This window comes from Pygocentrus nattereri, chromosome 7, assembly GCF_015220715.1.
Source record: "Pygocentrus nattereri isolate fPygNat1 chromosome 7, fPygNat1.pri, whole genome shotgun sequence".
NCBI classification, from domain to species: domain Eukaryota; kingdom Metazoa; phylum Chordata; class Actinopteri; order Characiformes; family Serrasalmidae; genus Pygocentrus; species Pygocentrus nattereri.
The window spans coordinates 43,238,928-43,263,577 of NC_051217.1; the positions used below are offsets into that span (position 1 = coordinate 43,238,928).

The 24,650-nt window shown below is 44.7% G+C and overlaps 1 protein-coding gene across 1 annotated transcript in view; it reads right to left on the reverse strand.

Moving 5' to 3' along the window:
• The window catches only part of LOC108431706 (WT1 interacting protein), a 46,677-nt gene extending 26,455 nt beyond the window's left edge, over positions 1-20,222 (reverse strand). Inside the window, exon 1 of the mRNA XM_017705040.2 lies at positions 18,646-20,222. Within this exon, the coding sequence (XP_017560529.1) occupies positions 18,646-19,930 (1,285 nt within the window). The 5' untranslated portion in view covers positions 19,931-20,222. The remainder of the gene's footprint in view (positions 1-18,645) is intronic.
• Between the last annotated feature and the right edge of the window lie 4,428 nt (positions 20,223-24,650).

A 24,650-nucleotide genomic window follows, 5' to 3' on the forward strand; every position in this document is an offset into this window, starting at 1 on the left:
CGTAAGCCAATGGAACCAGACGTTTTACCAAGTAATTCTGGGTCATTTTAATTGTAACGTTCATCATGAAATTTATATACAACAAAGAGCAACAGGTATTTTCTATTTTCAGGTAATTCTGACAAAAACTAAAAAAAGACAAAAATGGAGATACAAGATTTTGTTCCGACAGCAGTGAGAGATATTTAAATTTAAATTTTCACAGTAAAAAAGTTCATTTTCAATTAACTTAAAAAAAAAAAAAAAAATATATATATATATATATATATATATATATATATATATATATATATATATATATATATATATATATATTCTTTTTTAAGTTAATTGAAAATGAACTTTTTTACTGTGAAAATTTAAATAATTAAAAAAAAATTTAACTAATATTAAATATATTAACTAATATTAAATGGCAATCCTGGCAATAGGCCTGATTAACAGTGTATAGTTCTATTTCATGTATATAAACTAGAGCTCCTCAATATTATTCGTCATTCGTTACTGAACTACGCAGTTACAGCTTTAACACTGTACTGTCTACAGTTCCAGATGAGCTTCTGTGCGTCAGGGCAGGTAATCCAGCAAAAGTAAATTATTTTGGCTGAAATACTGCAAAGTTCATCCTGGTCACATTACTAATTCACCAAAACTCAGCATGTTCTCATAAGTCTGTAACTGCAGTGCTTTTTCAGGAAAAAAAGTGCAGTCGTAACATGAGGGCACTCGTTTATTTCAAGTCCTTATGCTGATCTGTGGTGCATGAAGCAATAGTGACCAGTGCCCACGTTAGTTAAAGAGCAATCCCTTGGCAATGCGGGAGAACGAGTCAGCGGCGGAGTCTCCGATGACCGCTGTGCTCTCACGCACGACACGGCCTCTGCTGGGGGTCGCATTCCACAGCGAAGGCAGGGTCAAAGCCCAGGGTCAACCAGAGGTCGTTATGCGTACGAGACACGATGTCGCACTCGGGGGCCCAACTCACTCATACACACACACACACACACACACACACACACACACACAAACTACCCCACAGACAACACACGTGAATGATCAAGTAAACAGGAGTCATCTGAGATGAATCTTCAGTGCCTCACCGTTCCAGCCTCTGCTGGTAAATGACTCTAGACCGAAAACATTCATGTCTAAAACGTCTACATTACCGGACAGTCAGCCAGTTCATTAGAGCAGTGTTTTACACTGCACTGCTCAAAAACAGAAGGCCAACGGCTCTTATTTACACACAGCGCACTGCTGTCCCTTTTAAAATCGCAGGTCCAGCTTTCTGATGAAGGCTGTGTTTACAAGCAAAGATTTTTGCCAATCCGATTAAATACAATCAGATTACAGATTCAGACTGGGGTGTTTATGCTCAGGTAATCCAATGCAAAATGATGTGCATGCGTAGAGTAGCGCTTAAACGTTACCATAGCAAACATCACGTGAGGTTCAGTCCGAGTGAGATGAGCAGCAGTGAGCAGTGCTTGTTTTTAATTGCATTAAACTGATGTCAGACTTCCTTCACATAAAGGAAGCGGCGAGAGGAAGACGTCGTGTTCTGAGACACGTAAGCTGGACGTCCGTCCCACCGCCGTCTTTTCAAGATCAGAGCATGAACTTCGTCTCCTCTGCAGACCAGTTTCTGCTCCGCCGTGTTGAACGTTATAAACCTTTCGCTATGACGGGGAGGCACACGCACAGAACATACTTACACATTCCGATAGGGAATATAATCAGATACAGGCGTTTACACAGCTATTACTCTTCTACTTAACAGATTATTTACAGGATCACCCACCTCGTTCAAAAACTGAGGTGTTCACATGGACATGTTTTATTTCGATTGAGCTGTTAGTCGGATTACTAACAGATTATTAGGCTCCACGTAAACGTGGCTAATGAGACAGCAGACCGGAACCAATATTTAAGAGGAAAAACCTCATCGCTTGACTATATTGGAACTATGGATGCATCGATAACAATACTGGTGTCGGGTATCGGGTCTATACCGCCCTCATCTACTCATACTTCACCGATACCAATAAGCCAAGTGTACGCTGCTTCACTAATGAACAGAGGCAGATATTGATTATATGACTGTTGGACACAGAAACTGGTCACTTCAAACATTCTGCCCTGACAAATTCCCACCAGACATACACCTGTGTGATTTCGGCTCGCTTTGAAAAACAGACAAGCACAATGAGTTCCCCAGTACAAGCGGATAAACGGGCTTGAAAAACGAAGGAGGAAAAAAGTCGACATTTGCTACCCAGGCCATGCCGACTGTCCTCTACTTGATTGAACAGACCATCGAGGCATAAACAGATTTTTTTTTTAAACCTTTTTAGGTAAAACAGGCTGTACAGAGACTGTCTTAGCATGTTCACCGCCTGGTTTAAAGTGCACAGTGTTAGCAGCGCTGCTAAGTCTCTCTTCGCTCAGTACTCAGCTTTAGAGTATGTCCGACTACAGCTCAACCAGCCAATCACAACACTTCCTCAGATGCGGCAGCATCAGGCACGACTCCTGCCGTCACTGCGCTACAGACACACTTCACTGACGTTCAGAAGCGCTTTCCTGACGTTGAACTAAACCTGCTCTTCCCCACTGCAGCGCTTCCTGATCTAAGGTAACTAATGGGGATGGATGGACGGATAAACGGACGGACAGATAAGATCTTTACTGATCCCAAAATTGCAGTGTTTCAGTAGCAAGACGTATGACTGCACGTAATCTTACATATTCTACACAGAAAATAAATAAAAAGACAAATTAAAAGTATGAGAGTAGAAATAAAAGTATCCGTTTGCATATTTACAGATTTCTTATTATACAGATTTACTGTATTTACATGATCGCAGGCACCAAGTGGTATGAGGGAATCTAAAAAGCTGTCTAATGTAAGCTACACTCTCAAAAATGATAGTCATTCCAGGTTTCTTAAGAAAAGAAAACGTTCTATACAGAGCCATGAACACTCAAAAGAACCCTTTTGCATGGAAATAGGGTTCTGTGCATTGTGAAATGTTTCTTCGGAGTGACGTTAAATGTGCTGCAGATGGTTCTACAGAGCACCTTTTTGAAAAGTGGCTTTATAGAGCATCAAAAAGTGGTCGACTGTTACGACGCCAAGTCTGTAATAACAGAAGAACCCCTTTGACGCTATATAGAACAATCCATCTGAATTCATAACCCTAATCCATATAAATCCAGTGTCATTTCTACACGTTGAAGAACCCAACTCCCGTCACAAACAAGGGAGCTAGCTGTATGTCTGGAGAACTGACGTTTACTTCTTGCGCACAGGTATCAGACACCCAACCGGCCCGTAAAACAATGGACTGACCCAGTTGTCATAGCTGGAGTGATGCCAAGATCAGGCCCGGTCTACACATGACAAGTGACAGGTGTGACAGACATGGCCATAAACAAAATAGGAAGACATATAACAGAGTATTAAACATGTTACACAGCTGTACATTCCTTCAACATGAATGCAGACATACTGGCAATGGATAAAAACCGCTCAGACAATACGGGATTCGGCCCAGTATTCCCATATGAGTGCATCCCTGCCAGAGAGGTTCTCACTCACGCAGTTTTCACAAGGATTCTTATATTCACCAGTGTCTTCTTATTTGAGATGTGTTCTAAGGGCACACCCAAGAGCACAAAGGTACCACAATTCTGAGGTTTAGGCCTTTTTCTTAGGACCTTTCTCAAGCACTAATTTAAGAAAAAGCTCAGGACGATATCAGTGAATGAGGCCCAATGTTCTGAGTAGCTCCTTCAAGCTTCACTTACCCTCACCTGGTACACATTGGTACCGCTTCCTCTCCGAGCCTCCTGCGTTTGTGACTGCTAACAGCTGGGATAACAGCGCAGCGAGAGCTGCAGCGGCTCGCATTGTTCTCTGCTTGGCCAAAGCCCGCACTATTTCCTGTCGCGCTGCTTTTCATTACAATTCCTGAGAAAACAGGAGCGCCGTGCGCTATAAACAAATTAGCTTTCAGGAAAGGCTCACAGAATATTCCTTTCTGTCAGATGTAGCCTAAAATAGTCTGAGTCATCATTAAAAGCACTAGCCACGTTTACATGCAGCCTAATAATCCGTTAATAATCCAACTATCAGCTTAATCGGAATAGAACGTCCGTGTAAACACCTCAGTTGGAATAGTCTAGTCCGATTGAGGTAATTCGGAATACAATTTCTATCCGACTGAATGAGGTGGGTAAGCCTCTAAATAATCCGTTAAGTAGAAGAATAACAGCCATGTAAACGCCTGTATCCGATTAAATTCCCTACCGGAAATTTTAAGTCCGTTCTGCATGTGCGTCGCATCATAGTGAGAGTTTATAGCGTTCGGCATGGTGTCCAGCTCGTGTGTCTCAGAACACGACAAATCCCTCTCGGCCTTCTTTAATAAGGACATGTGAAGGACGTTTTCCTGAGTCTGACATCATTTTAATGCAATTAAAAACAAGCACTGGTCACTGCTGCTCATCTCACTCTGACTGGACTCGTGAAGTTCGCCGTCATGGTAACGTGGGTCTCCATCATTTTGCATCGGATTACTTGCAGCACGCATGTAAACGACGATCGTCCATCAAATTGTTTAATAGACGGTGCACAAACACCTCAGTCTGAATCTGTAATCGGAATATATTCAATCGGACTGACATACATCTTTGATTGTAAACACAGCCAATGTTACAGTAAACGCGCTGAATCATCAACCCAAAACACCTCACACAAAACAGTCACGTATACAGGAGACTACGCAAACATTTTGGGAAGAAGCTTTTAATTAATTACTTAAGTTAGTAAATTATTAAATAATTAATAAATTATTAAATCTGTAATCATCCATTTACAGTATTTTTCTTGTCAAGGTTTGATCAACACTTGTGAGATTAGAGGCATTCTGGACACCACTTTCACAAGAATGACACTCAGTCATTTTAAAATCATTCATAGCTCTGGTCATCACTCTGGACACATCTAACATTTCCTTTTCTTTGGTTCCTACTAACACTTTGATATATTCATCAAAATGTACAGGATTAAAATCAGCGTTCGGAGGGTTTCTTGAAAAAGGCATCCCATTATAGATTACTAACTTAAAAAAACAGTTGTAGCCTAAATCGAATGAATTCTACTTTAAAGTATTGTAATCTGATTACTTTGTTACTTTTGGATTACTTGGCTTTCATTCAAGACGTTTGATTACAAAAAAAAAAATTAAAGTTCAAAACGACATTTTAACAATAATAAAAACTAACTTGATGTTTTGCTATTTCATTCGCTCTCTTCACATTTCAGACGGTTTACCTCTTATGCTCCAGGGTATTTTGGTTTGTCCATTTGAATTTACGTGACCAAATCGTAAGACAAATTATTCAGTAACTGCATAAAATAAATGTTAATTTTTATTTATTTGTAAAAGCCCCTCAAACTAACAGAACGTGTTTTTTTTTTTATCATATTTATTGCTACATGCTTATAATTTACCGCTGAAAGCCAAAAATCTCCAATGCTCTTTGTGTTATTCTCTAAAAGTGATGTTTCCAGAGCAGATCACTGAAGAGACGCCGTCTGTTTATAGTTTAGAGCCCAGATTTGGGGAAAAACGGGTCGAATTTCAGTAGAAAAACAAAGTTCAGCTTCTTTTATTATAAGGGTTTAAAATGACATCACCGTCTATTAGACTGGAGAGAAGAGCTACAGCCTCACACGACGCCCAGCTTCTGAATGGAGCTTATGGAGTATGAACGTTATGAAGAACATGATGAAGTGCGGTTTTGGAACCACCGGTGGTCTCAAGGAGTTTAAAAGACCCGGCAGGTTTAAAAAAAGAAAAAGAGAAGTGTGAATTATACTCGGTCAAACTAGAATTTTGCGGAGCAACAAATGAGAATAAAGAGTTTACTGCCGTCAGTCTGTTACTGTAGAACCCAGGTTCAAATCCTGATTCAGAGAAACAGCACTTATCAGTTCAGCCAAGAAGAACATAAATAATAACATTTTATCGGATGGCTGAATAAAGTGCACTGCTACTGGAAAGTCTACACAACAAGACTCATTTATTATTAAAACTAAATTTTGGCGAAAGACAAAAAGCCTGCATTTGGTTGTAATCCTGCTGGTAATCGCCCTGTTTTTAGTGTACTTGTAAACTGATGACTCCTTAATTTTTTTTTTTTTACTGTAACTGGTAACAGCTCCTTCTTTTGTATCCTGATTACATAACGCCGTTACACGTATTCCATTACCAACCGATCCTGATTACAATCACGCATTTATCCGCAATCAAATTGGCTTAAAATTGTTGAAAACAATGATTTATCTGCCAAGGACAAAAAAAAGAGAGAGAAAGCCATGAGCCAAGAGGTCTCGATGTTTCCAAACTGCTGGCGAAAGTCAGAGCGCCCGAGGATGTGGTCAGGGTTCGCTTGGTCAGCAGGGAGAATGGTGGAGGAAGAGAGTGCTTGTCCACTCTTAATTTCAGACCCCATGAGCCCCCCAGAACATACACTGTCCAACATGACCATTGCCAGGCATCCCAAAAAGCACTGCAGGAGCTGGGAGTCCTCCCTACAACCAAGCACCAACTCTTCAGATACAAACTTATGAGAACGTACAAAAGGAATAAAAAGCCACTGTAAGACTCTATAACTCCAGATTCTGCGTCTCCTACTGCAGGGGTGCTCAACCCTTTCCACCCTGGAGATCTCAGATCCAACACAACTGACTCAGATATACAGATGCTCCCAAAAGCCTTCACTATCTGGATCACGCATGTTAAATCACAGTCGGAGCAAAACTGTACAGGGTGGTAGATCTCCAGTGTATAAACTCTCACTATGACGCGACGTACAGAACATATTTACACGTTCCGATTGGAATGTAATCGGATTCAGGCGTTGCCATGGCTATTATTCTTCTATTAAACCGATTTTTTTAGAGGTTTAACCAGCTTGCTCAATCGGATAGAAATTGTATTCCGACTAGACTATTCCGATTAAGGTGTTTACATGGACGTATTCAATTCCGATTGAGTTATTAGTCGGATTATTAATGGATTACTAGGCTGCATGTAAACATGGCTATTGATATTCCCGTCTACTTTTTGAAATAGCTGCACTGATGGATCACTGTGTCTGAAATTTCAAAGACATCTGATCATCCAGTGTTTCTTCAGAATCCAGGGCATTAATGTGGAGTTTGTTCTGCTTTGCTGCAGTAACAGCCCTGCTGTTCTTTGAAGGCATCACACTACATGTTGGTGAGGTCAGGTACTGATGTCTGAGGATCAGTTCTGGATCACAAACGCCACTCCAGCTCATCCCAAACGTACTAGGATGGAGCTCCAACACTCCACAGCCCAGTCCCTTAGCACTGGGCACAGTGACCTTGTGCAGTTTCAGAGCATCTCGTTCTATTGGTCCGTGCTTCTCTATGGCGGTTGCACAAGCTGCGTGCACAACTGAACACCAGAGTCAGCTTCACCTTAAAGTAGCTGAACTCATTAAAAGTGGCATCTAGATTTATTTGGACATACAAGATTTAGCCCTATTACAGTGCATCCGGAAAGTATTCACAGCGCTTCACTTTTTCCACATTTTGTTTTGTTACAGCCTTATTCCAAATTGAATTATATTAATCTTTTTCCTCAAAATTCTACACAAAATACCCCATTGTGACCATGTGAAAAAAGTTTTCTCGAGAGTTTTGAAAATTTATTAAAATTAAAAAACAAAGAAATCATATTTACATAAGTATTCACAGCCTTTGCCATGAAGCTCAAAATTGAGCTCAGGTGCATCCTGTTTCCACTGATCATCCTTGAGATGTTTCTACAGCTTAAATGGAGTCCACCTGTGGTTGATTGGACATGATTTGGAAAGGCACACACCTGTCTATATAAGGTCCCACAGTTGACTGCATGTCAGAGCGCAAACACCAAGCATGAAGTCAAAGGAATTGTCTGTAGACCTCCGAGACAAAATTGTCTCGAGGCACAAATCTGGGGAAGGATACAGAAAAATTACTGCTGCGTTGAAGGTCCCAATGAGCACAGTGGCCTCCATCATTCGTAAATGGAAGAAGTTCGGAACCACCAGGACTCTTCCTAGAGCTGGCCGGCCGTCTAAATTGAGCGATCGGGGGAGAAGGGCCTTGGTCAGGGAGGTGACCAAGAACCCAATGATCACTCTGTCAGAGCTCCAGCGTTCCTCCGTGGAGAGAGGAGAACCTTGCAGAAGGACAACCATCTCTGCAGCAATCCACCAATCAGGCCTGTATGGCAGAGTGGCCAGGCGAAAGCCACTCCTTAGTAAAAGGCACAAGGCAGCCCGTCTGGAATTTGCAAAAAGGCACCTGAAGGACTCTCAGACCATGAGAAACAAAATTCTCTGGTCTGATGAGACAAAGATTGAACTCTTTGGTGTGAATGCCAGGCGTCATGTTTGGAGGAAACCAGGCACTGCTCATCACGAGGCCAATACCATCCCTACAGTCAAGCATGGTGGTGGCAGCATCATGCTATGGGGATGTTTCTCAGCAGCAGGAACTGGCAGACTAGTCAGGATAGAGGGAAAGATGAATGCCGCAATGTACAGAGACATCCTGGATAAAAACCTGCTCCAGAGCGCTCTTGACCTCAGACTGGGGCGACGGTTCATTTTTCAGCAGGACAACGATCCGAAGCACACAGCCAAGATCTCAAAGCAGTGGCTTCAGGACCACTCTGTGAATGTCCTGGAGTGGCCCAGCCAGAGCCCAGACTTGAATCCGATTGAACATCTCTGGAGAGATCTGAAAATGGCTGTGCACAGACGTCTCCCATCCAACCTGATGGAGCTTCAGAGGTACTGCAAAGAAGAATGGGCAAAACTGCCTAAAGATAGGTGTGCCAAGCTTGTGGCATCATATTCAAAAAGACTTGAGGCTGTAGTTGCTGCCAAAGGTGGTTCTACAAAGTATTAAGCAAAGGCTGTGAATACTTATGTAAATATGATTTCTTTGTTTTTTAATTTTAATAAATTTTCAAAACTCTCGAGAAAACGTTTTTCACATGGTCACAATGGGGTATTTTGTGTAGAATTTAGAGGAAAAAGATTAATTTAATTCAATTTGGAATAAGGCTGTAACAAAACAAAATGTGGAAAAAGTGAAGCGCTGTGAATACTTTCCGGATGCACTGTATATTCATGGGAGAGTGATGTATTCACTCAATGCATCACTTTACTGTAGCACATTCCACAATCTGTTTCAGTCAAGCTTCTAAACAGTGTTTATCTATCCTTCTGGCCAGAAAGCACCACCTGCCTTTATTTATTCACAGGAGAGAGGAGCCTGGGGCTATGCGTGGGTGTATCAGCGCACACACGGCCCGACAAAGCCACGGCAAAACGCGAGTCTGAGTGACTGTGTTCATTATCATTCTGAGCAGATGATCAGACTTTACCCCCACTGGTTGCGTCTGGAAGCCAAGCCAGCATTGTGTGCCAAGAATTTGGTGTCAGGTAAAGGGGGGCGGGGGGGGTAAGGAAAAATGGGGTGGCGAGGGCGAGGGCGAGAGAGAGAGAGAGAGAGAGAGAGAGAGAGAGAGAGAGAGGTGGTGAAGAAATAGAAACGAAGCGAAACACAAAGTGAGCAAGAGATAGAAAACAGAGCCATGAAGCCGAATGCTCAGCAAGATCCTATCAATTTTTAGGGGAGCCGTTGTCACGGTAACAGAGTGGGTTTTCTTTTACACTTTAAAAAAAAAAAGGAAGTTTGGACTTTCACATGTATGCTCTAAAAGCAAACCTGCACACAAAGGCATCCTCTCTCCAACATCCCAGCAAATATGGAAGAAAACAGCCAGAGAATTACTTACTCACTCACACACACACACACACACACACACACACACACACACACACACACACTATATTACCAAAAGTATTCGCTCGTCTGGCTTCACACGCATATGACACCCCATTCTTAATCCATAGGGCTTAATATGATGTCGGCCCACCCTTTGCAGCTATAACAGCTTCAATTCTTCTGGGAAGGCTTTCCACAAGGGTTAGGAGTGTTTATGGGAATTTCTGACCGTTCTTCCAGAAGCACATTTGTGAGGTCAGACACTGATGTTGGATGAGAAGGCCTGGCTCACAGTCTCCGCTCTAATTCATCCCAAAGGTGTTCTATCAGGTTGAGGTCAGGACTCTGTGAAGGCCAGTCAAGTTCTTCCACACCAAACTGGCTCATCCACGTCTTTATGGACCTGCTTTGTGCACTGGTGTGCAGTCATGTTGGAGCAGGAACGGACCGTCCCCAAACGGTTCCCACAAATTTGGGAGCGTGAAATTGTCTAAAATCTCTTGGTGCTGAAGCATTAAGAGTTCCTTTCACTGGAACTAAGGGGCCGAGCCCAACTCCTGAAAAACAGCCCCACACCATGATCCCCCCTCCACCAAACTTTACACTTGGCACAATGCAGTCAGACAAGTACCGTCTCCTGGCAACCGCCAAACCCAGACTCATCCATCGGATTTCCAGACGGAGAAGCGTGATTGGTCACTCCAGAGAACACGTCTCCACTGCTCTAGAGTCCAGTGGCGGCGCTTTACACCACTGCATTCCACGGTTTGCATTGCGCTTGGTGATGTAAGGCTTGGTGCAGCTGCTCGGCCATGGAAACCCATTCCATGAAGCTCTCTACGCTGTTCTTGAGCTGATCTGAAGGCCACATGAAGTTTGGAGGTCTGTAGTGATTGACTCTGCAGAAAGTTGGTGACCTCTGCGCACTATGCCCCTCAGCATCCGCTGACCGCTCTGTCATTTTACGTGGCCGACCACTTCGTGGCTGAGTTGCTGTCGTTCCCAATCGCTTCCACTTTGTTATAATCCCACTGACAGTTGACTGTGGAATATTTAGTAGTGAGGAAATTTCACAACTGGACTTGCTGCACAGGTGGCGTCCGATCACGGTACCACGCTGGAATTCACTGAGCTCCTGAGAGCGACCCATTCTTTCACTAATGTCTGTAGAAGCAGTCTGCAGGCCTAGGGGCTCGGCTTTATACACCTGTGGCCATGGAAGTGATTGGAACACCTGAATTCAATGATTTGGATGGGTGAGTGAATACTTTTAGCAATATAGTGTATATACATGTATCACATGGGTAAACATACACAAATATAAAATCAATGTTGTAAGAAGAAAACCTCATATCTCCAGCATGATGACTTTACAGATAAAGGACAAAACCTATTTTACTTTTCATCTAAGTCAATGGAATCAGACTTTTTTCCCCAAGTAATTTTAGGCCGTTATTTGGTCCATTCATCAAATCAAAAGAGCACAACTTTCAATAAGCAAGTGCCACGGCTTTTATTATGTCCTGCAGTATTCAACACTGCCTTAAGTTTTAATCAGGGAAATTGAACCTAAAAATGCTGAGCTTGCAAACTGGCAATCGACATTCGGCATTCAAACTGCAAGTCCAGAGAAACGGGTGTGCTGGTTCTCTTGAAGGGAAGAAAGCCTGGTGCTTCATTGATAGACAATAATCACATTTCAATTAGAATCACTGGCTGAATAAACCACAGTTGAAGTTCCCTAAATCATTCAGCCATGCCTAATATAAACTAACATAAAGTGAACGGCTATGTACGCATGCAAATGGTTAAATAAACAGAAAGGTGTATAAACAGCTAGACGGACAAAGAGCTAAATAAGCAAATAAAACTTAAAACATCATTAGAGAAGCACAAAAAACACATCCAGTGGAACAAGCCGAGAGCAAGGCTGTGGTATAGAAGAGTTTGACAACCTCACACTCTTACATAACCATCAACCCTGTCTGCTCCAACCCGCAGCCTAAACAGCAGCATCGCTGCATCAGCTGGGAACAGCAGAGCCTTTATTTAGCCTTTAACTGCAACAGGCAATGAGTGAGGAGGTGTGTGTTTGTCTGGGTGAGTGAAAGGATGAGAGGGAGAGGCAGTGCGGGCGTGTGTGTGTGTGTGTGTGTGTGAGACTAATTGAGTAATTGTGTGAATGACAGTGTGTATGACGGAGAGCACGTCTGAGGAAACAGCACAAACCAGAAATTACAATTTCCCTCGGAAAGAAAACACTCATTTGTGTCATTCCAGAGAGCCTCGCATGCTGCAGTCTAGGAACACACACTATAGCCACCACACACACTACAGCAACTCGACTGCTGCCGGAAGCATCAGGATGATGGAAGCCTCTCTTTTAAACAGGCAAAGACAGATATAATGATTTGTACTGGCCACTCGGTTCAGAAAGACAAATCTGTGGCCAGAATGATAAAACATGTTTATTATTTACGTATTACAGCGCGAAAGTCTTACATCAGCACATTGTGTAACATTACATCTCTTAGAAATAAGTGTTTTTGCCGATAAAACCTCTATACATCATGAAAATAAATACAAATGAACATGAAGAACAGAACAAGAATTTCTCATTTTGAAAAGCTAGTCTGTAGAACAATGTTTGGTTCCTGAATTCCTCAGACATCGCATGGATTGTTTGAATTCCATCAAAGGCACACCTGACTTAACTCAAGGAAGTACTAATTAGCCGAACCCGGTACTACATGACAACCACAACACTGGGCTCTCTATGAGGAGCGATTTGGAAACGGGTAAACAAAACACATTTACATACATTAAAGTCACTACGTACTGCATCAATGATATTTGTATTTATTTTAATATTCCTAATAGTATCGCACAATGCTCTTCATTGCTATAAACAAGCATGCTGTAGTGGTGCTGCTTCAAAAAGGCAAATACTTATTAAAATGTTATATTAATAATAACATCGTTGTGACGTTGGTGGTGCCTCAGCAGTTGCCTCCCGCATCGATAACCTCCTGGTCACCAGCTTATTTAACCCTTTATAGAGCAAATTTACCAAACCTCTGCCAACGAAACAGCATCTGTGACGGCAGCTCGACAGGAACGTCCACCACGCCATCACACAAGATTACACTGCGGTCAGTTAAAGAATTCAGATATTTGGATCCGATGCGATTCGTTTTGTGTCCGACCAAACATGTTTGTTAGAACGGAAAACTAAAAGGAACACAAAGAAATCTCCAACTCAAGAGGTCTCCTGGGATACAGGCTCAAAATGTGAAATGTGGTCAGTGACATCGAACGTCCATCCCTCCTTTTAACCCTTAGAAGTCAACGTCAATGCCGACGAACAAAAGCATGTCGGAATTTTACATCATCACTTGTTGCTCGACAAGTGGAGGAACTGGTGTGTTTGTAAGAACAAGGGGAGATCCTTCATGATGAGTGGAATTTAATGAGACGTTTCTGCTGTGTGTTCAGTCTTGGTTTGTATTTTTACGATACTGTTGTTATTCCATGAAATCGTAACAGGAAAAAAAAAATAATAAATCAAACATATCAAATTAACTTGAATATTTTTATGCATTTAATATGTAATTAAGCATCGTTTTTCTGTCTTTGACATCATTTGAAAATACTCGTGGTCCTTATATTTTATGTGAATTTCATGATGAATGGGCCAAAAGAAATGACCCAAAATTACTTGGAAAAACATCTGGTTCCATTGACTTACATTAAAAGTGAGGCATGTTTTTCCCTTCTCCTGTGAAGTTGGCATTTTGGAGGTGCGAGGTTTTGATCCGACAGCAGCGATATGTAGTTACGTAACTAAAGTCGAACAGCACAGCAAAACGACAGTAATAACTCTGAACTTCTATGGGTTAAATGCAGCAATACTGACCACAGCACACAGTCATTTAACAAACTCGCTGAAGACGTAAGCCTAAAATACTCTCTCCAAAGCAGACAAGCTACCTCATTAACGGGAGGTGACGGTGGGGAGGGTGTATCTCACAGAGGGCGACGGGCCCTTTTCAGACATGCCAAGCGGGATGCCAGCCGTCTCCGCTATGATTGGTCAGTGGCCCTGCTGCCGTGGCCTGGTGTGACCACAACCAATCAGCAATCAGCTGGTCACGCACGCAAAAAACGGGCCAGAGCATTCAGTTAATGCTCCAGTTAGTCTCTGCTAGCGGCTACAGGAAACATAAAACAACACGCACCCAAAAAGAACATATGATAATCATGACAGATGAACACAAAGAAATTTACAGGCTGCTGGACTAAACAAAAAGACACATTTTAAGGAATTCTATGCACTATTTTAGCAAACAAACACTTACAGGAATTTATCAAGCTCATCTCTACCTGCCTAGCAAGTCATCAGCCACTGGGCTCTTTTACCACGTACAATGGAAGGCGGTACAGAAACTACAGTCCGTGTCTAAGAGTATCCTAATAATCCCTCCAATGAGTAAAATGCAACTACTTTAGGGTGCACTCACTACTTACGGAGGCAGACAAGTCAAGTCTCCACAGACAAGCAATGACCAATAGAACGGGATGCTCTGGAGCACCTGCACATGAGCCTAAGGTCACCAACCCCCCCCAGCTCTAGCCCTAGTGTGGGCTAGTGGTAAAAAGCCCCTCAGCACTGCACTGTGGAGCAGTGGAACTGTGCTCTCTGGAGTGATGGAGCTCCATCCAATACCTCTGATAAGACTCTGAGTGGCACTAAGTGACTAATCAACCAGCATGAGTAGCTCTTGCATCTGAATCCAACCAAATTGCCTCAGCGCAGTTTTCCAAGATGTAGTGTAAAGCCTTCATAGAAGCTGTTAGAGCTGCAAAGGGAGACAAACTCCCTATAAATACCCTCTATTTTAGGAGGCATAATGGTGCCTTCAACTTTTTAAGACACATTGGGTCGGTTTCCGAGGCCTGGACTAGACTTTCCTTCCAATGGAGAATCTGTGTAGTCCAGGACAAAGCTTAATCCTGTCTGGGAAACCAACATATAGCGTAGGTCTGATCCGGTCAAAAAACACTGGAATATTCCTTTCAAATTTCTAACAAATGAATCAATAAACTTCCACTGTTAGCAGGGCAAGAGAGGTTTTTTCTTTGGCTCAGTAATACACGACTCTGGCAGACTGCCCTCAGGTGGGCTAAAGTCTGGAAAATCCCATGATTCACCCAGCTCAGCACACACACTCTCAACAGGGTTTTGCACCGTTTTTCACCCAGAACTTCCCACATACTGTTGTACGGCTCTAAAACTCTAAAATAATAGATAATATCACCTTTGCATTGGGGTCGGTTTGGTTTCCCAGACGGAGATTAAGCCTATTTCACTGAAAGCATTTACAACGGAGAGTCACCATGAACAATACACCTTAGTCCCAAACCAGGCTTAATCCGGGAAATTACCCCACCTGGTTTTATGACTCAGATCCACCCATTTAAACACACAACAGGGCTTTGTTTCAGTCCCCACACTGTACTCCATCCTGACCAACCTGCTCAGAAATAAAGCACACAAACCCCATAATCAACAAAAATCTCCCAAACTACGGCTACCTATACTGTAAGCAACAGAACGCCCTGATCCGTTTAATTCCCAAACAAATGAGCTCTACTGGGCTGTTATTATGAAGAGCCTGTTCCTGGGACCATCCCAAAGGTTTTCTTCTCAGTTTGCTGGAAAATTGTGATACAGCTTCATGATTTAACACCCAGTATATCCCCCCCTAGTCCAGTGTTTCCTACCACTAATCCTGTACTTCACTTGAACCGCACAGGTTGTTTTCCCTAAATCAGGGTAGGAGAAACACAAAACTGTGCAGCGTATGGTGTTCAAGGGCTCTTTGGGGGAAAAACGGTTCCGTATAGAACCCTGAACACTCAAAGAACCCTTTGCATAACTAAAAGGTTCTTTACAATACAAAAGCGATCTTCAGACTGATGGAGATTCGGCTGTAGATGGTTCTATATTGAAGCTTTTTGAAAACAATGTCAAACTTGTAACAACAGCAAAACCTTTTTGGCTGCTATACAGAACCCTTTTCAAAAAGGTTCCACATAGAACCATCTACAGCACGTTCACGTACATTTTCCATCAATCTGAAGAACCCTTTTATGATACAAAGAATGCTTTAATCGTGCGAAGGGTTCATTGAGTGTTCACGGTTCCACACCTGGACCATTTTCTTTACTAAAAAACCCTTGAAGAACCATCTTTTTAAGAGCGCTGGTGGACCTCTGGATCAGAACCGGATAAACTATTCGCTGCAATACAAAGCGACTGAACTGAGCTGCAGCCTGGGGGTCTCATTTGGAAACATACAAACAACACTGGCAGCTTCAAACGGTCTGGGAAAAAAAAAAGGAAAAAAAAAAAAGTTTTGCTTTTCTTAAATTTCCAAAATAAATTAGCTCAACTGAAGTGTGAAGAGGGCAGCCCAGGCATTTTCCCCATTACACACACACACACACACACATCTTCTAAGCCGCTTCTCCTTCTGGGTCGCGGGGGGGAGCTGGAGCCTATCCCAGCTGACATCAGGCGGAAGGCAGGAAACACCCTGGACAGGTCGCCAGTCCATTGCAGGGTAGACAGACAGACACATTCACACCTAGGGGCAATTCAGAATGTCCAATTGGCCTGACTGCATGTCTTTGGACTGTGGGAGGAAACCTGAGAACCCGGAGGAAACCCACGCAGACACGGAGAGAACATGCAAACTCCACACAGAGAGGACCCTGGTCGCCCGGTCGGGAATCGAACCCAGGCCCTTCTTGCTGTGAGGCAACAGTGCTGCCCACCGCGCCACTGTACCATGCAGACATCAACAGACCTGCATGAGGAAGGATTCTGGTGCTGTGGGCCATCGGGTAATGTGGACACTTATGCCAGAGGCCCCCAGAACACCCGGCCTCAATCACCTGTATCTTCTTTCTTTCTTAAACGTGTTCTTGAGAAAGGTCCTAAGACAAAGGTCTTAAAGCGTGGAATTCCTGCCACCTTTGTACTCGAGTGTGTGGACTCTGATCCCGCCTAAGAACAAAACCCATATAAGAAAACACTGGTGAATGTCAGGATCTTCGTAAAAACTACGCAAGTGGGCTTTAAGAAGAAGTTTCTTCTTAAGAAGTGTTGATGAATTAGGACAAACAAGCTCTACTGGAGCTTATTCACATACCATATGTTTACTGTTTATCCCTATTTTAATCAAGAGCTCACCACACACCACCTATATTAATGAACATGAGTATAGAACACCTTCACACCCTCACTACCCTAAAGACTATTTACACGCAGTACACACCAGTGAGACGCAAGGCTCGATCCGACGAGGTTCCGAGTTTTCAGCCACATCACACAACATCCGGAATACGTAAAACTCTACGATGCGGTTCAGGATCTGAATGGAGTTTCTCCTTAGTGTTTTGGAAAACAGCAAATCCCAATAATAAAATCTCAATACTGAACCCCACAATACAGCCATGGGCTGCAGGTTAGGGACCCGGCCCTGTGACCAGAAGGTCGCCGGTTCGATCCCCAGACCCGACAGGACATGACTGAGGTGCCCTTGAGCAAGACACCTAACCCCCAACTGCCCTAGTGCTGTGGACAGGGTTGCCCACCGCTCTGGGCAAGTGTGCTCACTGCCCCCTAGTGTGTGTGTGCTTCACTGCCCGTTGTGGGACTAAAACGGGCCACTTAAATCACAAACCAAGACATTTCAGGTTCTGGATGGACCTGGTAAAAAGAAAACTCAGTCCAATTCAACTGTATGAACTCAACTAGCGAACAAACTAACACTACACTTCTAAGGTTTAGAGAAGGTTCTTCAATAGTTCTTTAGTAAAGACAGTGACTTCTCATAGGAACACATCTTGCTTAAATAGTTCTTTGCATGGTGAAAAGGTTCTTTAGACTGATGTAGAACGTGCTATGGAAAACGGTTCTATGCAGGACCTACAAAAGGTCTTTTATTGCTGTAAGTTTGGCATCATAACAGCAGTAGAACCTTTTCGGTGCTATATAAAAGCATTTTCAGAAAGATTCTAGATCAATCCCAAGAACCGTTTCACCATGCAAAGAACCATTTAAGCACGAGAGGGTTCTAAACAGAACCCAGGGTTCTGCTTAGAACCACTGCCTTTACCAAAGACCCCTTTTGAGTGCGTACGACCAAAGTCGTGAACCCAAATAAACTCTGCTCTACGCTCTACAAGAAAGATGGTTCTTCAAGGGTTATTTGGTAAAAACAACGGTTCTGTTTAGAAACATGAGCTCTATATAGAACCACCTCATGCTTGAACAGTTCTTTGTATGGTGAAAATGTTCTGCAGTTTGGTGTAGAATGTGTTGCGTATGGTTATATTCAGGACCTTGGGGAAAATGGTTCTATGTAGGACCAAACAGGTTCTTCTGTTGCTGACATCGTAACAACAGCAGAACCTTTTTTGGTGCTATATAAATATATCTATTAAAAAGGTTAAAAACGTTCTCCATCCATCTGAAGAACCATTTCACCATGCAAAGAACCGCGTATGCACACTAGACTCTACATAGAACCAATGGCTTTACCGAAGAACCCTTTGAAGTGTGTGAACTCAAAGAACCTGTAAATAAAAGTAGATCCCCCCCGCAGGACTGAACGGTCACTCTCATCACTAACAGATGACCACACCGGGGTTTATTAGTGACCTGATCACTCTCACCCGTCTCACTCTCTACTCACCGAAATACTCTTTCTTCATGTGCCTCTCGAGCTCTCTCTCGAGCTCGAGCGTGAGGGCCTCGAGCCTCCTCTCCGCCTGGCTCGGCCCACACTCCCTGCTCGGGGTCACCTGGTAGGGCAGCTTCAGCTTCTGCCCCGGAGCGCCGGGGTCCGGTTCTCCGCCGCCGTGCACGTGTTGGGTGTCGTCCAGCGCGGGGAAGGCGTGCAGGTGGAGCCGGTGATGGAGCCCGTGGTGGAGCCCGTTGGCCTCGCCGCCGAAGTCCTGCAGCTGCAGCGCGTCCTCGAGCACGGAAGCTCGGGGCGACGGGAGCTGTAGCTCGGTCCCCGCGCTCATGGAGCCCCGCGAGCTGTGGCTGGAGATGCTGGAGCGCGGGCTGGCGGTGGCGGCGGCGGCTGCGGCGGAAGAAGCGGCGGAGGCGGAGTAGCTGGACCTGGGGCTCGCGGCGCTGGAGCGCGGGCTCGCGTGCCGCTGGTCGTAGCCCAGGCTGACGCCGCTGGTCCGGTTGCTGCTCGGTCTGCTGCTGCTCGTGCAGTCGCAGCCGCTCAGGCTCGAGTGCGTGCTCGCGTAGCTGGAACGCGGGCTGAGCGCGCAACCGCCGCCGACGCCCTCGCCGCCCTGCGCGAGGCTGCACCGGGGGCTCGCGTACCTCTCCTGCTGCTGCTGCTGCTGCCCCGGCACGAGCACGCTGCTGCGCGGGCTGCCGCCGCTGCTGCAGCTCGAGCGAGGGCTCGTGGTCGCCCCCGTGTTCGTGCTGCTGCCCGCCCCGTTCCGGCACAGCTGCTTCCCCGGTCCCGGTGACTCATACGTGCCGTAGCGGAGACTGTGTGCTTCCTGCGGCGAGTATCGCCGGTGCCGGTCTCCGCCGCCGTAGCACGGCAGCGCGACTTCAGATCGCGCGCAGAAGCTGCCGCCACCTCCGCCTCCTTCATCGTCGTCGTCCGCGTGAGCTGCGTCTCGTAACGTTACCGGTGAGCACAGGTCCAGCGACGGCGCTGTCCGGGTCCCGTTCACGGTGCGCACAGCAGACGGTACAGGTACGGGCAGCGGCGCCGCGCCGTGCACTTTCACGTTAGTCCCAGTCATGTAAGCTGCGTCCACGCCTCCGCCTCCGTTCGCGCGTTTCACGTTACTTTTCATCCCGTGCAACAGCATCACGGCGGCGGGAGAGAAATCGGTCTCGAGCCCGCCGAGGTCCGCTCTCCCGTCCCCGTACGAGTCGTAGATCGACAGGTTTTCCACCAGCTTGCTCGCCCGGTGGCCCAAATCGTCCCCGTAGCGGTGCATGGCTCGAACCGGAGAGGGCGAGGAGCGCGAGCCACGGCGGTTGAAGAGCGCGAGCGAGAGCGAAATTAGCAAATTAGCATTTCACACAGAAAATCACAACACGGCGCAGCCATCGCCGCTTTCCCCCTTTCTCAGTGCGGCGGTTTAGCCCCGGCGGCGTTCACATGCTCCCCCTCCGGTTCGCCACACGAAAGCGGCCGTTCGCCGAAAGTTTTCTCCGTCTCTCGCTCTTTTTCTGGGTTCGTCAGATTCCAGCTTTTCTGTGGAAGTTGAAAGCTTCTCTCACAGTCAACGGCGCGCGCGGCGCGGAGGAATTTCTCTCACTCCTTTCTGGAGCGGGAGGGGGAGGAGGAGGAGGGGGGGCGCGGGGGGGTGAGGGGGGGGTGTAGTTTCTCCACAGTCTTTATTTTGTAAGAAATACAAATAAACGTTGTTTTTTTTTTTGGGGGGGGGCACGAGTCGGTTAAATTTTCCGCGGGGGGTGTTTTCTCGGTAGGGAGTCGAATGAGGGTGGAGAGGAAAGCGCGGGATGAGAGCGAAAGGCGGAGGGAGGGACTAGGTCGCGAAGGGAGGAATGCGCGGAGGTGGACGGCGGAGGTGCGCTGCGGCGCTTTGGTATGCGCTTAATGCCTGAGAGAAACAATGACTGCCACCAACTCAGCAAGGGGGTCCTGACTAAATAAAAAACTCCTTTAGAGAGGGTGTGTGTGTGTGTGTGTGTGTGTGTGTGTGTGTGTGTGTGTGTGTGTGTGTGTGTGTGTCCAAGTCCAACTTTCATGCACCGGGGCGAGATTAAAGATTTAAAGATTGAACTAAACAGACCAGCGCCCACTGGATTCAGACCGCTCTGTCTAGCAGAGCAAATAAGCCGAGCTCTGTGTGGCCAACAGGTCGACCATGATGAGTGCAGGAAAATAAAGCCTGGATAAAGGACCTTTGATGGCCAGACAGGCTGCCCTGTCCATCTGTGACAGGAGCACTTCAAACAAGACTTTCCGTGGTTAAAACTTTCTGGTAGTAAGTCAATAAGGCCTGATTTAAGGCCCTTTGGTATAGCCGAGCACACGTTCTGCCTTCAGTGGGCAAACAACAGTCTCTGGTATAAAACTGCTAGTTACAGTTATTTAATCTTGTTCACTGGTGAAGTAATAATAATAGTACTGATTATTATTATTTTATATAGCGCTTTATCAAGGACCCAAAGAAGCTTACAACTCAAAGTACATAGATAACAGACAACAAGAGCACAGTAATGCAGAAAGACGAGGCGGTGTAAGGGAGGACTAATGAAGGAGCGTAGCAGACTCAGGGCAGGTTATGAGTTTGGTGAGGCAGAGCAGTTTACATAAGAAACGCTGCACAGTGGCAGGGTAAGATGTTGAAGGTGTGAGGGAGGTTATAGTTAAGTGCAAGAAGATAAGATTTCAGGTTAGACTTGGATGTGGAGAGTGAACTGGACTGTTTGACCAGTAGTGGAAGAGAGTTCCAGGGTCTAGGGGCAGATCTTGAGAAGGCTCGGTCACCAAAGCCTTGGAGGTTAGATGGAGGGATGGTAAGTAGTCCAGCTGAAGACGACCTGAGAGAGCAAGAGTTTGACCAGTAGTGGAAGAGAGTTCCAGGGTCTAGGGGCAGATCTTGAGAAGGCTCGGTCACCAAAGCCTTGGAGGTTAGATGGAGGGATGGTAAGTAGTCCAGCTGAAGACGACCTGAGAGAGCAAGAGTTTGACCAGTAGTGGAAGAGAGTTCCAGGGTCTAGGGGCAGATCTTGAGAAGGCTCGGTCACCAAAGCCTTGGAGGTTAGATGGAGGGATGGTAAGTAGTCCAGCTGAAGACGACCTGAGAGAGCAAGAGGGTGTATAGGGAAGAAGAAGGTCAGACAGGTAAGAAGGGCTGAGATTGTTAAGGGCTTTATAGGTGAGCAGAAGAATGTTGTTTCACAGGGAGCCCGTGGAGACGTTGGAGAACAGGGGTGATGTGCGCGAGCGTGGGTGAGGAGACGGGCGGCCGAGTTCTGAACCATTTGAAGTGATGCTGCCTGATGGTTAACAATGGAAAAACGTCTGGCCGATGGGTCGAGCGTTACGAGTGTAGGCAAATACAAGCCTGGATGAAGGATCTTTGATGACCAGTCCTGGACGCTTTCTGGGGGTAAGAAAATAAAACACATGCTCTACTATTAGTGGTCGTAGATCTGACTGACATCAGTTTCTGGTGTAAAATTGCTGAACACAGGAATAACGCCCTGTTTACTGGAAATAAGGTCCTGGGGGTTAAGCATTGAAAGATGAAGCAAACTCTGGCTGGCCACTGAGCGTAGGAAAATAAAACCATGATGGCCAGACAAACTGCTCTGTTTATCTATAACAGGCACAACATGAGCAAATAAGACCTTCTGTGCTTAAAACTGTGATAGTGAGAAAATAAGGCCTGGATTAAGGGCCTTTGGCATCGAGCGAAGCACATCCGCTACCTTCGGTGGTCGGCCTCAGTTTCTGATTTAAAATGGGTAATTGCCATTATTTTAGCGTGTTTAATGGTAATAAGGCAGCACTGGTGTTGCCCACTGCTCGACCATGGAAAAAAGAAGTCAAATAAGTCAAATAAAGCAACTCTGTGTGGCCAATGCGTCGACCATTATGAGCGTAGGAAAATAAAAACCTGGATAAAGAGCCTTTAATGGCCAGACAGACAGCTTTGGCTATGCGTAATAGGAATATTCCAAGCAAATAGACTTTCTGTGGTTAAAACTTTCCAATTGTACAAACAAGACCTCATTCAAGAGCCTTTGGTAACCAGCAAAGCACATGTTCTACCTTCGTTCGTCATTGAAGTGTCTGGCACCGTTTTCTGGTATAACGTTGCTAAAGCTCAAGTGTGTCTTGTTTACTGGTAATAAGCAGAATTACCTCTTTCTAGTAGTTAACCATGGAAACATAAAGCTGGCTCTGTGCCTAATGGGCCCTGTTAAGATTACCTGCAGAAATGGTCTTTGGTGACCAAACCGACTGCCCTGTCTGTCTGTAACAGGAACATTTTGAGCCAACAGGACTTTCTGTGCTCGAAACTTTCACAGAAGAAAAATAAGGCCTACATTAAGGGCCTCTGGTAACTGGCAAAGCTCACGCTCTACCTTCACTGGTTAGCAGCATATTCCGATTTAAAATGGCTAATTACAATTATTTTAGCTTGTTTAATGGTGATAAGGCAGCACTGGTGCCGCCTATTGGTTGACCATGGAAACATTTAGTCAAATAACCAAGTTTGCGTGGCCAACGGCTCAATTATGAGCGCAGGAAAACCTGGATAAATAACTGTTGATGCTGCTTTTTTGGCTAACTGGAACATTTTGAGCAAATCCAACCTCTCATACTTCAAAACAAGACTTTATAGCCTCGCATCTGATTGCACGAAAATACAAAAGTAATCAAGGATCAAAGCTTTTGGTAACTAGTAAGGCATGTTGTACTTCCATTGGTCATGGAAGTAACTGACGCACCCACATCACATATACATCTTCCAAGCCGCTCCTCCCTCTGGGTCGCGGGGGGAGCTGGAGCCCATCCCAGCCGCCATCGGGAATCAACTGACAATAGTTTCTAATATAAAATTGCAAAATACAAGTTTTTAGGCTTGTCTACTGGTCATATGGCAGGATGGCCTTTGCCTAGCCAGGAGAAAGGGCAACGTATAAGCCTGTATGACAAGGTTTGCATCCAAGGGAACTCAGACTCTTCATGAATATTCAACATTTCTCTTCAGTTTGTAAAGAAAACCAGACATTCCCATTGTTTATCTCAGTTTTCCCTGTAAATACAGTAGTAACGTTCTTTGTGTGCTGCATTTAACGCACCAACATACATGCAGTGCTTCCAAATTCTGTTGTTGTGCTTTTCTGTTGACACTTCTCTAAAATGCTCATCATGTTGTGCTAGAGTGGTGCTTGAATGACTACTTTTCATTTTTCCACATCCTCCTACTGTAACATTCCCAGCATCAGTTTCACGTGCAGCCCCCGTCGGGATGAGGTCACTGTAAGGAAAAGGAAAAAAGCCACACGCTCAGTTTGTTTGAGATACGATGAATTCTTATCTTAAAACAGATAAAGATCAACGGGAAGAGGAGCAGATGTTCAAACTGCACAGAACTTACTTTATACCTTAAAATCACATGTGAGTGTGAATCACATGAGAGTGATGTGCATTTTAGTGGTCATACTAACGGAAAGCTTTGGTCACAGAACACATTTGAAATTGAAATTTACAGTGACCACAACATGTGGCTTTGAACTAACCAACATACATGAAACACCATCCTTGACCACAGAAAATGATGCTGTATCATCCGGCCTTTCCCCTCGTCCACTATCCCTGATTTTAGTTTGCTCTGATGAACTGATGCAACTAAATGGGAAATTTTACCTACTGTTATTTTATTTGATTGTATTTAAATGGCCCACATCCCACATTTTTGCATGTTATATCCTGTGATCATTTGAGAGGTTTTATGTTATAATTCATTTCTTAACACATTTCCAACCCATAACATTAAATACAAAATAATTTTTTGCGTGTGTGTATATACATAAATGGACATATATATATATATATATATATACACACGCACAGAAACATATATTTATATATACATATATATATTTATATATATATATATATATATATATGTACATACTCTATATTACCAAAAGTATTCAGTCGTCTGG